This window comes from Euprymna scolopes, chromosome 34 (assembly GCF_053919585.1).
Source record: "Euprymna scolopes isolate OS-2025 chromosome 34, ASM5391958v1, whole genome shotgun sequence".
In the NCBI taxonomy this organism is placed as follows: Eukaryota; Metazoa; Mollusca; class Cephalopoda; order Sepiida; family Sepiolidae; genus Euprymna; species Euprymna scolopes.
The window spans coordinates 29,490,983-29,506,357 of record NC_136515.1 but is presented as its reverse complement, the minus strand read 5'-3'; the positions used below and the strand labels follow the sequence as shown (position 1 = coordinate 29,506,357).

Here is a 15,375-nt window from a genome sequence, read left to right as displayed (position 1 = left end):
TTGGTGAATAAATAACCTTGATGAATAAATAAGCTTGATAAATAAATAAGCTTGATGAATAAATAAGCTTGATGAATAAATAAGCTTGATGAATAAATAACCTTGATGAATAAATAAGCTTGATAAATAAATAAGCTTGATGAATAAATAAGCTTGATAAATAAATAAGCTTGATGAATAAATAAGCTTGATGAATAAATATGCTTGATAAAGAAATAAGCTTGATGAATAAATAACCTTGATGAATAAATAAGCTTGATAAATCAATAAGCTTGATGAATAAATAAGCTTGATGAATAAATAACCTTGATGAATAAATAACCTTGATAAATAAATAAGCTTGATAAATAAATAAGCTTGATGAATAAATAACCTTGATGAATAAATAAGCTTGATAAATAAATAAGCTTGATGAATAAAGAAGCTTGATGAATAAATAAGCTTGATAAATAAATAAGCTTGATGAATAAATAACCTTGATGAATAAATAAGCTTGATGAATAAATAAGCTTGATGAATAAATAAGCTTGATGAATAAATAAGCTTGATGAATAAATAAGCTTGATGAATAAATAAGCTTTATAAATAAATAAGCTTGATGAATAAATAACCTTGATGAATAAATAAGCTTGATAAATAAATAAGCTTGATGAATAAATAACCTTGATGAATAAATAAGCTTGATGAATAAATAACCTTGATGAATAAATAAGCTTGATGAATAAATAACCTTTATGAATAAATAAGCTTGATGAATAAATAAGCTTGATGAATAAATATGCTTGATAAATAAATAAGCTTGATGAATAAATAAGCTTGATGAATAAATAAGCTTGATGAATAAATAAGCTTGATGAATAAATAAGCTTGATGAATAAATAAGCATGATGAATGAATTAGTTTGATTATTAAATAAGCTTGATAAATAAATAAGCTTGATGAATAAATAACCTTGATGAATAAATAACCTTGATGAATAAATAACCTTTATAAATAAATATGCTTGATAAATAAATAAGCTTGATGAATAAATAAGCTTGATAAATAAATAAGCTTGATAAATAAATAAGCTTGATGAATAAATAAGCTTGATGAATAAATAAGCTTGATAAATAAATAAGCTTGATGAATAAATAAGCTTGATAAATAAATAAGTTTGATAAATAAATAACCTTGATGAATAAATAAGTTTGATAAATAAATAAGCTTGATGAATAAATGAGCTTGATAAATAAATAAGCTTGATAAATAAATAAGCTTGATAAATAAATAAGCTTGATTAATATATAAGCTTGATTAATAAATAAGCTTGATTAATAAATAAGCTTGATTAATAAATAACCTTGATGAATAAATAAGCTTGATAAATAAATAAGCTTGATGAATAAATAACCTTGATGAATAAATAAGCTTCATGAATAAATAAGCTTGATGAATAAATAAGCTTGATGAATAAATAAGCTTGATGAATAAATAACCTTGATAAATAAATAAGCTTGATGAATAAATAAGCTTGATGAATAAATATGCTTGATAAAGAAATAAGCTTGATGAATAAATAACCTTGATGAATAAATAAGCTTGATAAATCAATAAGCTTGATAAATAAATAAGCTTGATGAATAAATAACCTTGATGAATAAATAACCTTGATAAATAAATAAGCTTGATAAATAAATAAGCTTGATGAATAAATAAGCTTGATTAATAAATAACCTTGATGAATAAATAAGCTTGATAAATAAATAAGCTTGATGAATAAATAAGCTTGATGAATAAATAACCTTGATAAATAAATAAGCTTGATGAATAAATAAGCTTGATAAATAAATAAGCTTGATGAATAAATAACCTTGATGAATAAATAAGCTTGATGAATAAATAAGCTTGATGAATAAATAACCTTGATGAATAAATAAGCTTGATGAATAAATATGCTTGATGAATAAATAAGCTTGATGAATAAATAAGCTTGATGAATAAATAAGCATGATGAATGAATAAGTTTGATTATTAAATAAGCTTGATAAATAAATAAGCTTGATGAATAAATAACCTTGATGAATAAATAAGCTTGATGAATAAATAAGCTTGATGAATAAATATGCTTGATAAATAAATAAGCTTGATGAATAAATAACCTTGATGAATAAATAAGCTTGATAAATAAATATGCTTGATAAATAAATAAGCTTGATAAATAAGCTTGATAAATAAATAAGCGTGATGAATAAATAAGCTTGATGAATAAATAAGCTTGATAAATAAATAAGCTTGATGAATAAATAAACTTGATAAATAAATAAGTTTGATAAATAAATAACCTTGATGAATAAATATGCTTGATAAATAAATAAGCTTGATAAATAAATAAGCTTGATAAATAAATAAGCTTGATAAATAAATAAGCTTGATTAATATATAAGCTTGATTAATAAATAAGCTTGATTAATAAATAAGCTTGATTAATAAATAACCTTGATGAATAAATAAGCTTAATAAATAAATAAGCTTGATTAATAAATAAGCTTGATTAATAAATAAGCTTGATTAATAAATAAGCTTGATTAATAAATAAGCTTGATGAATAAATAAGCTTGATGAATAAATAACCTTGATGAATAAATAAGCTTGATGAATAAATAAGCCTGTATAAATAAATAAGCTTGATGAATAAATAAGCTTGATAAATAAATAAGCTTGATGAATAAATAACCTTGATGAATAAATAAGCTTGATGAATAAATAACCTTGATGAATAAATATGCTTGATAAATAAATAAGCTTGATGAATAAATAACCTTGATGAATAAATAAGCTTGATAAATAAATAAGCTTGATAAATAAATAAGCTTGATGAATAAATAACCTTGATGAATAAATAACCTTGATAAATAAATAAGCTTGATAAATAAATAAGCTTGGTGAATAAATAACCTTGATGAATAAATAAGCTTGATAAATAAATAAGCTTGATGAATAAATAAGCTTGATGAATAAATAAGCTTGATGAATAAATAACCTTGATGAATAAATAAGCTTGATAAATAAATAAGCTTGATGAATAAATAAGCTTGATAAATAAATAAGCTTGATGAATAAATAAGCTTGATGAATAAATATGCTTGATAAAGAAATAAGCTTGATGAATAAATAACCTTGATTAATAAATAAGCTTGATAAATCAATAAGCTTGATAAATAAATAAGCTTGATGAATAAATAACCTTGATGAATAAATAACCTTGATAAATAAATAAGCTTGATAAATAAGCTTGATGAATAAATAACCTTGATGAATAAATAAGCTTGATAAATAAATAACCTTGATGAATAAATAAGCTTGATGAATAAATAAGCTTGATGAATAAATAAGCTTGATGAATAAATAAGCTTGATGAATAAATAACCTTGATGAATAAATAAGCTTGATGAATAAATAAGCTTGATGAATAAATAAGCTTGATGAATAAATAAGCTTGATGAATAAATATGCTTGATGAATAAATATGCTTGATAAATAAATAAGCTTGATGAATAAATAAGCTTGATGAATAAATAAGCTTGATGAATAAATAAGCTTGATGAATAAATAAGCTTGATAAATAAATAAGCTTGATTAATAAATAAGCTTGATTAATAAATAACCTTGATGAATAAATAAGCTTGATAAATACATAAGCTTGATGAATAAATAAGCTTGATGAATAAATAAGCTTGATAAATAAATAAGCTTGATGAATAAATAACCTTGATGAATAAATAAGCTTGATAAATAAATAAGCTTGATGAATAAATAACCTTAATGAATAAATAAGCTTGATGAATAAATAACCTTGATGAATAAATAAGCTTGATGAATAAATAACCTTTATGAATAAATAAGCTTGATGAATAAATAAGCTTGATGAATAAATATGCTTGATAAATAAATAAGCTTGATGAATAAATAACCTTGATGAATAAATAAGCTTGATGAATAAATAAGCTTGATGAATAAATAAGCTTGATGAATAAATAAGCATGATGAATGAATAAGTTTGATTATTAAATAAGCTTGATAAATAAATAAGCTTGATGAATAAATAACCTTGATGAATAAATAACCTTGATGAATAAATAACCTTGATAAATAAATATGCTTGATAAATAAATAAGCTTGATGAATAAATAAGCTTGATAAATAAATAAGCTTGATAAATAAATAAGCTTGATGAATAAATAAGCTTGATGAATAAATAAGCTTGTTAAATAAATAAGCTTGATGAATTAATAAGCTTGATAAATAAATAAGTTTGATAAATAAATAACCTTGATGAATAAATAAGTTTGATAAATAAATAAGCTTGATGAATAAATGAGCTTGATAAATAAATAAGCTTGATAAATAAATAAGCTTGATAAATAAATAAGCTTGATTAATATATAAGCTTGATTAATAAATAAGCTTGATTAATAAATAAGCTTGATTAATAAATAACCTTGATGAATAAATAAGCTTGATAAATAAATAAGCTTGATGAATAAATAACCTTGATGAATAAATAAGCTTGATGAATAAATATGCTTGATGAATAAATAAGCTTGATGAATAAATAAGCTTGATAAATAAATAAGTTTGATAAATAAATAACCTTGATGAATAAATAAGTTTGATAAATAAATAAGCTTGATGAATAAATGAGCTTGATAAATAAATAAGCTTGATAAATAAATAAGCTTGATAAATAAATAAGCTTGATTAATATATAAGCTTGATTAATAAATAAGCTTGATTAATAAATAAGCTTGATTAATAAATAACCTTGATGAATAAATAAGCTTGATAAATAAATAAGCTTGATGAATAAATAACCTTGATGAATAAATAAGCTTGATGAATAAATAAGCTTGATGAATAAATAAGCTTGATGAATAAATAAGCTTGATGAATAAATAACCTTGATAAATAAATAAGCTTGATGAATAAATAAGCTTGATCATTAAATATGCTTGATAAAGAAATAAGCTTGATGAATAAATAACCTTGATGAATAAATAAGCTTGATAAATCAATAAGCTTGATAAATAAATAAGCTTGATGAATAAATAACCTTGATGAATAAATAACCTTGATAAATAAATAAGCTTGATAAATAAATAAGCTTGATGAATAAATAAGCTTGATTAATAAATAACCTTGATGAATAAATAAGCTTGATAAATAAATAAGCTTGATGAATAAATAAGCTTGATGAATAAATAAGCTTGATAAATAAATAAGCTTGATGAATAAATAAGCTTGATAAATAAATAAGCTTGATGAATAAATAACCTTGATGAATAAATAAGCTTGATGAATAAATAAGCTTGATGAATAAATAACCTTGATGAATAAATAAGCTTGATGAATAAATATGCTTGATGAATAAATAAGCTTGATGAATAAATAAGCTTGATGAATAAATAAGCATGATGAATGAATAAGTTTGATTATTAAATAAGCTTGATAAATAAATAAGCTTGATGAATAAATAACCTTGATGAATAAATAAGCTTGATGAATAAATAAGCTTGATGAATAAATATGCTTGATAAATAAATAAGCTTGATGAATAAATAACCTTGATGAATAAATAAGCTTGATAAATAAATATGCTTGATAAATAAATAAGCTTGATGAATAAATAAGCTTGATAAATAAGCTTGATAAATAAATAAGCGTGATGAATAAATAAGCTTGATGAATAAATAAGCTTGATAAATAAATAAGCTTGATGAATAAATAAACTTGATAAATAAATAAGTTTGATAAATAAATAACCTTGATGAATAAATAAGTTTGATAAATAAATAAGCTTGATAAATAAATAAGCTTGATAAATAAATAAGCTTGATAAATAAATAAGCTTGATAAATAAATAAGCTTGATTAATATATAAGCTTGATTAATAAATAAGCTTGATTAATAAATAAGCTTGATTAATAAATAACCTTGATGAATAAATAAGCTTAATAAATAAATAAGCTTGATTAATAAATAAGCTTGATTAATAAATAAGCTTGATTAATAAATAAGCTTGATTAATAAATAAGCTTGATGAATAAATAAGCTTGATGAATAAATAACCTTGATGAATAAATAAGCTTGATGAATAAATAAGCCTGTATAAATAAATAAGCTTGATGAATAAATAAGCTTGATAAATAAATAAGCTTGATGAATAAATAACCTTGATGAATAAATAAGCTTGATGAATAAATAACCTTGATGAATAAATATGCTTGATAAATAAATAAGCTTGATGAATAAATAACCTTGATGAATAAATAAGCTTGATAAATAAATAAGCTTGATAAATAAATAAGCTTGATGAATAAATAACCTTGATGAATAAATAACCTTGATAAATAAATAAGCTTGATAAATAAATAAGCTTGGTGAATAAATAACCTTGATGAATAAATAAGCTTGATAAATAAATAAGCTTGATGAATAAATAAGCTTGATGAATAAATAAGCTTGATGAATAAATAACCTTGATGAATAAATAAGCTTGATAAATAAATAAGCTTGATGAATAAATAAGCTTGATAAATAAATAAGCTTGATGAATAAATAAGCTTGATGAATAAATATGCTTGATAAAGAAATAAGCTTGATGAATAAATAACCTTGATTAATAAATAAGCTTGATAAATCAATAAGCTTGATAAATAAATAAGCTTGATGAATAAATAACCTTGATGAATAAATAACCTTGATAAATAAATAAGCTTGATAAATAAATAAGCTTGATGAATAAATAACCTTGATGAATAAATAAGCTTGATAAATAAATAACCTTGATGAATAAATAAGCTTGATGAATAAATAAGCTTGATGAATAAATAAGCTTGATGAATAAATAAGCTTGATGAATAAATAACCTTGATGAATAAATAAGCTTGATAAATAAATAAGCTTGATGAATAAATAACCTTGATGAATAAATAAGCTTGATGAATAAATAACCTTGATGAATAAATAAGCTTGATGAATAAATAACCTTTATGAATAAATAAGCTTGATGAATAAATAAGCTTGATGAATAAATATGCTTGATAAATAAATAAGCTTGATGAATAAATAACCTTGATGAATAAATAAGCTTGATGAATAAATAAGCTTGATGAATAAATAAGCTTGATGAATAAATAAGCATGATGAATGAATTAGTTTGATTATTAAATAAGCTTGATAAATAAATAAGCTTGATGAATAAATAACCTTGATGAATAAATAACCTTGATGAATAAATAACCTTGATAAATAAATATGCTTGATAAATAAATAAGCTTGATGAATAAATAAGCTTGATAAATAAATAAGCTTGATAAATAAATAAGCTTGATGAATAAATAAGCTTGATGAATAAATAAGCTTGATAAATAAATAAGCTTGATGAATTAATAAGCTTGATAAATAAATAAGTTTGATAAATAAATAAGCTTGATGAATAAATAAGTTTGATAAATAAATAAGCTTGATGAATAAATGAGCTTGATAAATAAATAAGCTTGATAAATAAATAAGCTTGATAAATAAATAAGCTTGATTAATATATAAGCTTGATTAATAAATAAGCTTGATTAATAAATAAGCTTGATTAATAAATAACCTTGATGAATAAATAAGCTTGATAAATAAATAAGCTTGATGAATAAATAACCTTGATGAATAAATAAGCTTGATGAATAAATATGCTTGATGAATAAATAAGCTTGATGAATAAATAAGCTTGATAAATAAATAAGTTTGATAAATAAATAACCTTGATGAATAAATAAGTTTGATAAATAAATAAGCTTGATGAATAAATGAGCTTGATAAATAAATAAGCTTGATAAATAAATAAGCTTGATAAATAAATAAGCTTGATTAATATATAAGCTTGATTAATAAATAAGCTTGATTAATAAATAAGCTTGATTAATAAATAACCTTGATGAATAAATAAGCTTGATAAATAAATAAGCTTGATGAATAAATAACCTTGATGAATAAATAAGCTTGATGAATAAATAAGCTTGATGAATAAATAAGCTTGATGAATAAATAAGCTTGATGAATAAATAACCTTGATAAATAAATAAGCTTGATGAATAAATAAGCTTGATCATTAAATATGCTTGATAAAGAAATAAGCTTGATGAATAAATAACCTTGATGAATAAATAAGCTTGATAAATCAATAAGCTTGATAAATAAATAAGCTTGATGAATAAATAACCTTGATGAATAAATAACCTTGATAAATAAATAAGCTTGATAAATAAATAAGCTTGATGAATAAATAAGCTTGATTAATAAATAACCTTGATGAATAAATAAGCTTGATAAATAAATAAGCTTGATGAATAAATAAGCTTGATGAATAAATAAGCTTGATAAATAAATAAGCTTGATGAATAAATAAGCTTGATAAATAAATAAGCTTGATGAATAAATAACCTTGATGAATAAATAAGCTTGATGAATAAATAAGCTTGATGAATAAATAACCTTGATGAATAAATAAGCTTGATGAATAAATATGCTTGATGAATAAATAAGCTTGATGAATAAATAAGCTTGATGAATAAATAAGCATGATGAATGAATAAGTTTGATTATTAAATAAGCTTGATAAATAAATAAGCTTGATGAATAAATAACCTTGATGAATAAATAAGCTTGATGAATAAATAAGCTTGATGAATAAATATGCTTGATAAATAAATAAGCTTGATGAATAAATAACCTTGATGAATAAATAAGCTTGATAAATAAATATGCTTGATAAATAAATAAGCTTGATGAATAAATAAGCTTGATAAATAAGCTTGATAAATAAATAAGCGTGATGAATAAATAAGCTTGATGAATAAATAAGCTTGATAAATAAATAAGCTTGATGAATAAATAAACTTGATAAATAAATAAGTTTGATAAATAAATAACCTTGATGAATAAATAAGTTTGATAAATAAATAAGCTTGATAAATAAATAAGCTTGATAAATAAATAAGCTTGATAAATAAATAAGCTTGATAAATAAATAAGCTTGATTAATATATAAGCTTGATTAATAAATAAGCTTGATTAATAAATAAGCTTGATTAATAAATAACCTTGATGAATAAATAAGCTTAATAAATAAATAAGCTTGATTAATAAATAAGCTTGATTAATAAATAAGCTTGATTAATAAATAAGCTTGATTAATAAATAAGCTTGATGAATAAATAAGCTTGATGAATAAATAACCTTGATGAATAAATAAGCTTGATGAATAAATAAGCCTGTATAAATAAATAAGCTTGATGAATAAATAAGCTTGATAAATAAATAAGCTTGATGAATAAATAACCTTGATGAATAAATAAGCTTGATGAATAAATAACCTTGATGAATAAATATGCTTGATAAATAAATAAGCTTGATGAATAAATAACCTTGATGAATAAATAAGCTTGATAAATAAATAAGCTTGATAAATAAATAAGCTTGATGAATAAATAACCTTGATGAATAAATAACCTTGATAAATAAATAAGCTTGATAAATAAATAAGCTTGGTGAATAAATAACCTTGATGAATAAATAAGCTTGATAAATAAATAAGCTTGATGAATAAATAAGCTTGATGAATAAATAAGCTTGATGAATAAATAACCTTGATGAATAAATAAGCTTGATAAATAAATAAGCTTGATGAATAAATAAGCTTGATAAATAAATAAGCTTGATGAATAAATAAGCTTGATGAATAAATATGCTTGATAAAGAAATAAGCTTGATGAATAAATAACCTTGATTAATAAATAAGCTTGATAAATCAATAAGCTTGATAAATAAATAAGCTTGATGAATAAATAACCTTGATGAATAAATAACCTTGATAAATAAATAAGCTTGATAAATAAATAAGCTTGATGAATAAATAACCTTGATGAATAAATAAGCTTGATAAATAAATAACCTTAATGAATAAATAAGCTTGATGAATAAATAAGCTTGATGAATAAATAAGCTTGATGAATAAATAAGCTTGATGAATAAATAACCTTGATGAATAAATAAGCTTGATGAATAAATAACCTTGATGAATAAATAAGCTTGATGAATAAATAAGCTTGATGAATAAATATGCTTGATGAATAAATATGCTTGATAAATAAATAAGCTTGATGAATAAATAAGCTTGATGAATAAATAAGCTTGATGAATAAATAAGCTTGATGAATAAATAAGCTTGATGAATAAATAAGCTTGATAAATAAATAAGCTTGATTAATAAATAAGCTTGATTAATAAATAACCTTGATGAATAAATAAGCTTGATAAATACATAAGCTTGATGAATAAATAAGCTTGATGAATAAATAAGCTTGATAAATAAATAAGCTTGATGAATAAATAACCTTGATGAATAAATAAGCTTGATGAATAAATAACCTTGATGAATAAATAAGCTTGATGAATAAATAACCTTTATGAATAAATAAGCTTGATGAATAAATAAGCTTGATGAATAAATATGCTTGATAAATAAATAAGCTTGATGAATAAATAACCTTGATGAATAAATAAGCTTGATGAATAAATAAGCTTGATGAATAAATAAGCTTGATGAATAAATAAGCATGATGAATGAATTAGTTTGATTATTAAATAAGCTTGATAAATAAATAAGCTTGATAAATAAATAAGCTTGATGAATAAATAAGCTTGATGAATAAATAAGCTTGATAAATAAATAAGCTTGATGAATAAATAAGCTTGATAAATAAATAAGTTTGATAAATAAATAACCTTGATGAATAAATAAGTTTGATAAATAAATAAGCTTGATGAATAAATGAGCTTGATAAATAAATAAGCTTGATAAATAAATAAGCTTGATAAATAAATAAGCTTGATTAATATATAAGCTTGATTAATAAATAAGCTTGATTAATAAATAAGCTTGATTAATAAATAACCTTGATGAATAAATAAGCTTGATAAATAAATAAGCTTGATGAATAAATAACCCTGATGAATAAATAAGCTTGATGAATAAATATGCTTGATGAATAAATAAGCTTGATGAATAAATAAGCTTGATGAATAAATAAGCTTGATGAATAAATAACCTTGATGAATAAATAAGCTTGATGAATAAATAAGCTTGATGAATAAATAAGCTTGATGAATAAATATGCTTGATAAAGAAATAAGCTTGATGAATAAATAACCTTGATTAATAAATAAGCTTGATAAATCAATAAGCTTGATAAATAAATAAGCTTGATGAATAAATAACCTTTATGAATAAATAACCTTGATAAATAAATAAGCTTGATAAATAAATAAGCTTGATGAATAAATAAGCTTGATTAATAAATAACCTTGATGAATAAATAAGCTTGATAAATAAATAAGCTTGATGAATAAATAAGCTTGATGAATAAATAAGCTTGATAAATAAATAAGCTTGATGAATAAATAAGCTTGATAAATAAATAAGCTTGATGAATAAATAACCTTGATGAATAAATAAGCTTGATGAATAAATAAGCTTGATGAATAAATAACCTTGATGAATAAATAAGCTTGATGAATAAATATGCTTGATGAATAAATAAGCTTGATGAATAAATAAGCTTGATGAATAAATAAGCATGATGAATGAATAAGTTTGATTATTAAATAAGCTTGATAAATAAATAAGCTTGATGAATAAATAACCTTGATGAATAAATAAGCTTGATGAATAAATAAGCTTGATGAATAAATATGCTTGATAAATAAATAAGCTTGATGAATAAATAACCTTGATGAATAAATAAGCTTGATAAATAAATATGCTTGATAAATAAATAAGCTTGATGAATAAATAAGCTTGATAAATAAATAAGCTTGATAAATAAATAAGCGTGATGAATAAATAAGCTTGATGAATAAATAAGCTTGATGAATAAATAAGCTTGATAAATAAATAAGCTTGATGAATAAATAAGCTTGATAAATAAATAAGTTTGATAAATAAATAACCTTGATGAATAAATAAGTTTGATAAATAAATAAGCTTGATAAATAAATAAGCTTGATAAATAAATAAGCTTGATAAATAAATAAGCTTGATAAATAAATAAGCTTGATAAATAAATAAGCTTGATTAATATATAAGCTTGATTAATAAATAAGCTTGATTAATAAATAAGCTTGATTAATAAATAACCTTGATGAATAAATAAGCTTAATAAATAAATAAGCTTGATTAATAAATAAGCTTGATTAATAAATAAGCTTGATTAATAAATAAGCTTGATTAATATATAAGCCTAATAAATGAGTTTGATATGCTGTACATCAGACAAAACTAACTAAATATATGAATAAACGTGTATTTTTGTCACTCTTTCATTTTATCTCATTTCAGGTGTGTCGTTATTGTTGGACTTCCTTATCCGAATATCAATTCACCTGAACTAAAAGAGAAAATGGATTATTTGAATGCAAATTATGTAAGTCCAAAAATTCAATCCTTTCAAAAATTATAAGACACACACATGACCCATTAGGTCATAACTACTACAACTATATTTTCCACTTTGATTTCATTTGAGATTAAGATTCAAAATAGTTTACATGTTTCAATAATATTCTTGTTTTTGTCATAAGATTCAAAATTGTTTACATGTTTCAATAATATTCCTGGTTTTTGTCATAAAATTCAAAATTGTATACATGTTTCAATAATATTCTTGTTTTTGTCATAAGATTCAAAATTGTTTACATGTTTCAATAATATTCCTGGTTTTTGTCATAAGATTCAAAATTGTTTACATGTTTCAATAATATTCCTGTTTTTTTGTCATAAAATTCAAAATTGTTTACATGTTTCAATAATATTCTTGTTTTTGTCATAAGATTCAACATTCTTTAACCTGACAAAATCTGCTGGCCCACCATACCGAGAGGAGTAATGTTTTTTGTTTATTTGTTTTTGTCATAAAATTCAACATTGTTTACATGTTTTAATAATATTCCTGGTTTCATTCATAAGATGCAAAATTGTTTATATGTTTTAATAATATTCCTGGTTTTACTCATAAGATTGAACATTGTTTACATGTTTTAATAATATCCTTGTTTTTGTAATAAAATTCAAAATTGTTTACATGTTTTAATAATATTCCTGGTTTTATTCATAAGATTCAACCTTGTTTACTTGTTTCAATAATATCCTTGTTTTTGTCATAAGATTCAACATTGTTTACATGTTTAAATAATATCCTTGTTTTGTCATAAGATTCAACATTGTTTATATGTTTAAATAATATCCTTGTTTTTGTCATAAGATTCAAAATTGTTTACATGTTTAAATAATATCCTTGTTTTTGTCATAAGATTCAACATTGTTTATATGTTTCAATAATATCCTTGTTTTTGTCACAAGATTCAACATTGTTTACAGTTAATATCGTTGTTTTTGTCATAAGATGCAACATTGTTTATATGTTACAATAATATCCTTATTTTTGTCATAAGATTCAACATTGTTTATATGTTTAAATAATATCCTTATTTTTGTCATAAGATTCAACATTGTTTACATGTTTAAATAATATCCTTGTTTTTGTCATAAGATTAAACATTGTTTATATGTTTAAATAATATCCTTGTTTTTGTCATAAGATTCAACATTGTTTATATGTTTAAATAATATCCTTGTTTTTGTCATAAGATTAAACATTGTTTATATGTTTAAATAATATCCTTATTTTTGTCATAAGATTCAACATTGTTTATATGTTTAAATAATATCCTTATTTTTGTCATAAGATTCAACATTGTTTACATGTTTAAATAATATCCTTGTTTTTGTCATAAGATTCAACATTGTTTATATGTTTCAATAATATCCTTGTTTGTGTCATAAGATTAAACATTGTTTACATGTTTAAATAATATCGTTGTTTTTGTCATAACATTCAACATTGTGTACATGTTTAAATAATATCGTTGTTTTTGTCATAAGATTCAACATTGTTTATATGTTTCAATAATATCCTTGTTTGTGTCATAAGATTCAACATTGTTTACATGTTTAAATAATATCCTTGTTTTTGTCATAAGATTCAACATTGTTTACATGTTTCAATAATATCCTTGTTTTTGTCATAAGTTTTCACATTGTTTACATGTTTCAATTATATCCTTTTTTGTATCATGAGATAAAATTGGGTAGATTAGTGTCCATTCGATTATAATCTGCTTTAAAAATTGTAAAAAAAAGACGAAAAAATGTATTGGGAGTTTGGAGGGGGGTAACTGCTCGCACACCAAAAAAAGGATATTTGACATTTTCGTTTTTTTTTTTTTTTTCATCTAAACAAAACACTGTTTAATTCACCATTAAAAACTAATGTAATGGATAGAAGTGCACATGTTATATATTTGTTTTTCAACTTTAATTTTTAAATTTGGCCAAATATAATGCTGGATTGCTTTAAAATTATATATTCTGATAACCGAATTGCTCGTTAAGCTTATTATGTTCTGATAATATGAGCTCCAACTAAATATGTAAGAAAAATTTTTTATATTCATATTTTCAGTTTTTAGAAAATTTTTAGTCGTTCTGGAATAAAAACTAAAACAAAAAGTTTGTTCACAGTAAAGTAATTAATATTAGTGATAGTAGCTGCTGCGGCTTCTACAGATCGTTTTTAGATATTTTTAACGGATAAATGTAGTAAAAAGATTGGTTTATTTAACAGTGGGTATCTGAAGAAATTTGTTTTTCAAAATTTTCCAAACTCGTCATGTTGAAGTCTTTTTTTTAACACAACAAAAAAATGAGCTGTCAAATGAATTTCGGACAACTGAATCTATTAAAAGTAATATCTCATCTAGTTTATTTCCAAATTTCATGATGAAATTCTTCATAGAAATGCGATACAACCATTTATAAATTAGGGGGTGGGGTCATTACAAAATCTTACCGAAAACACTGTTTTATGATGTTAACATTTTTAGCATTTTGTTTGCTTAAAACTCTTAAAATATATAATGTACCTTATTATTTATTAATTCATTTGAAAGTATATTCATTTTCGAACAAAATGGTTGTATTTTGAAGACTTAAAGTGCTTTGGTTTTTAAAATATGATGATTTTAGCAGAACCCCCTTGAAATCCGTAATTATCCAAGCGTTTTATCGTCCGTGTGTATTGCTTGATGTAAAACAGTGTGATAGCAAGGAAAACGTGATTAGAATTGATCTGCATAAAATTTAAAATCTAGCAAGAAATGAGTTGGGAAGTCAATTTCTTAAAGCTGTCCATCACATGCCAGCTTGTAAAACGTTAACGATGACGATGG

General features: G+C 21.9%; 1 protein-coding gene across 3 annotated transcripts in view; it reads left to right on the top strand.

Annotated features, from left to right (window-relative positions):
- Positions 1-15,375, top strand: part of LOC145259149 (ATP-dependent DNA helicase DDX11-like) — a 310,336-nt gene that overhangs the window by 277,118 nt on the left and 17,843 nt on the right. For all 3 annotated transcript variants that reach the window (XM_080116856.1, XM_080116857.1, XM_080116858.1), the window contains one exon: positions 12,428-12,512. In XM_080116856.1, coding sequence (XP_079972982.1) covers positions 12,428-12,512 — 85 coding nt within the window. The remainder of the gene's footprint in view (positions 1-12,427; positions 12,513-15,375) is intronic.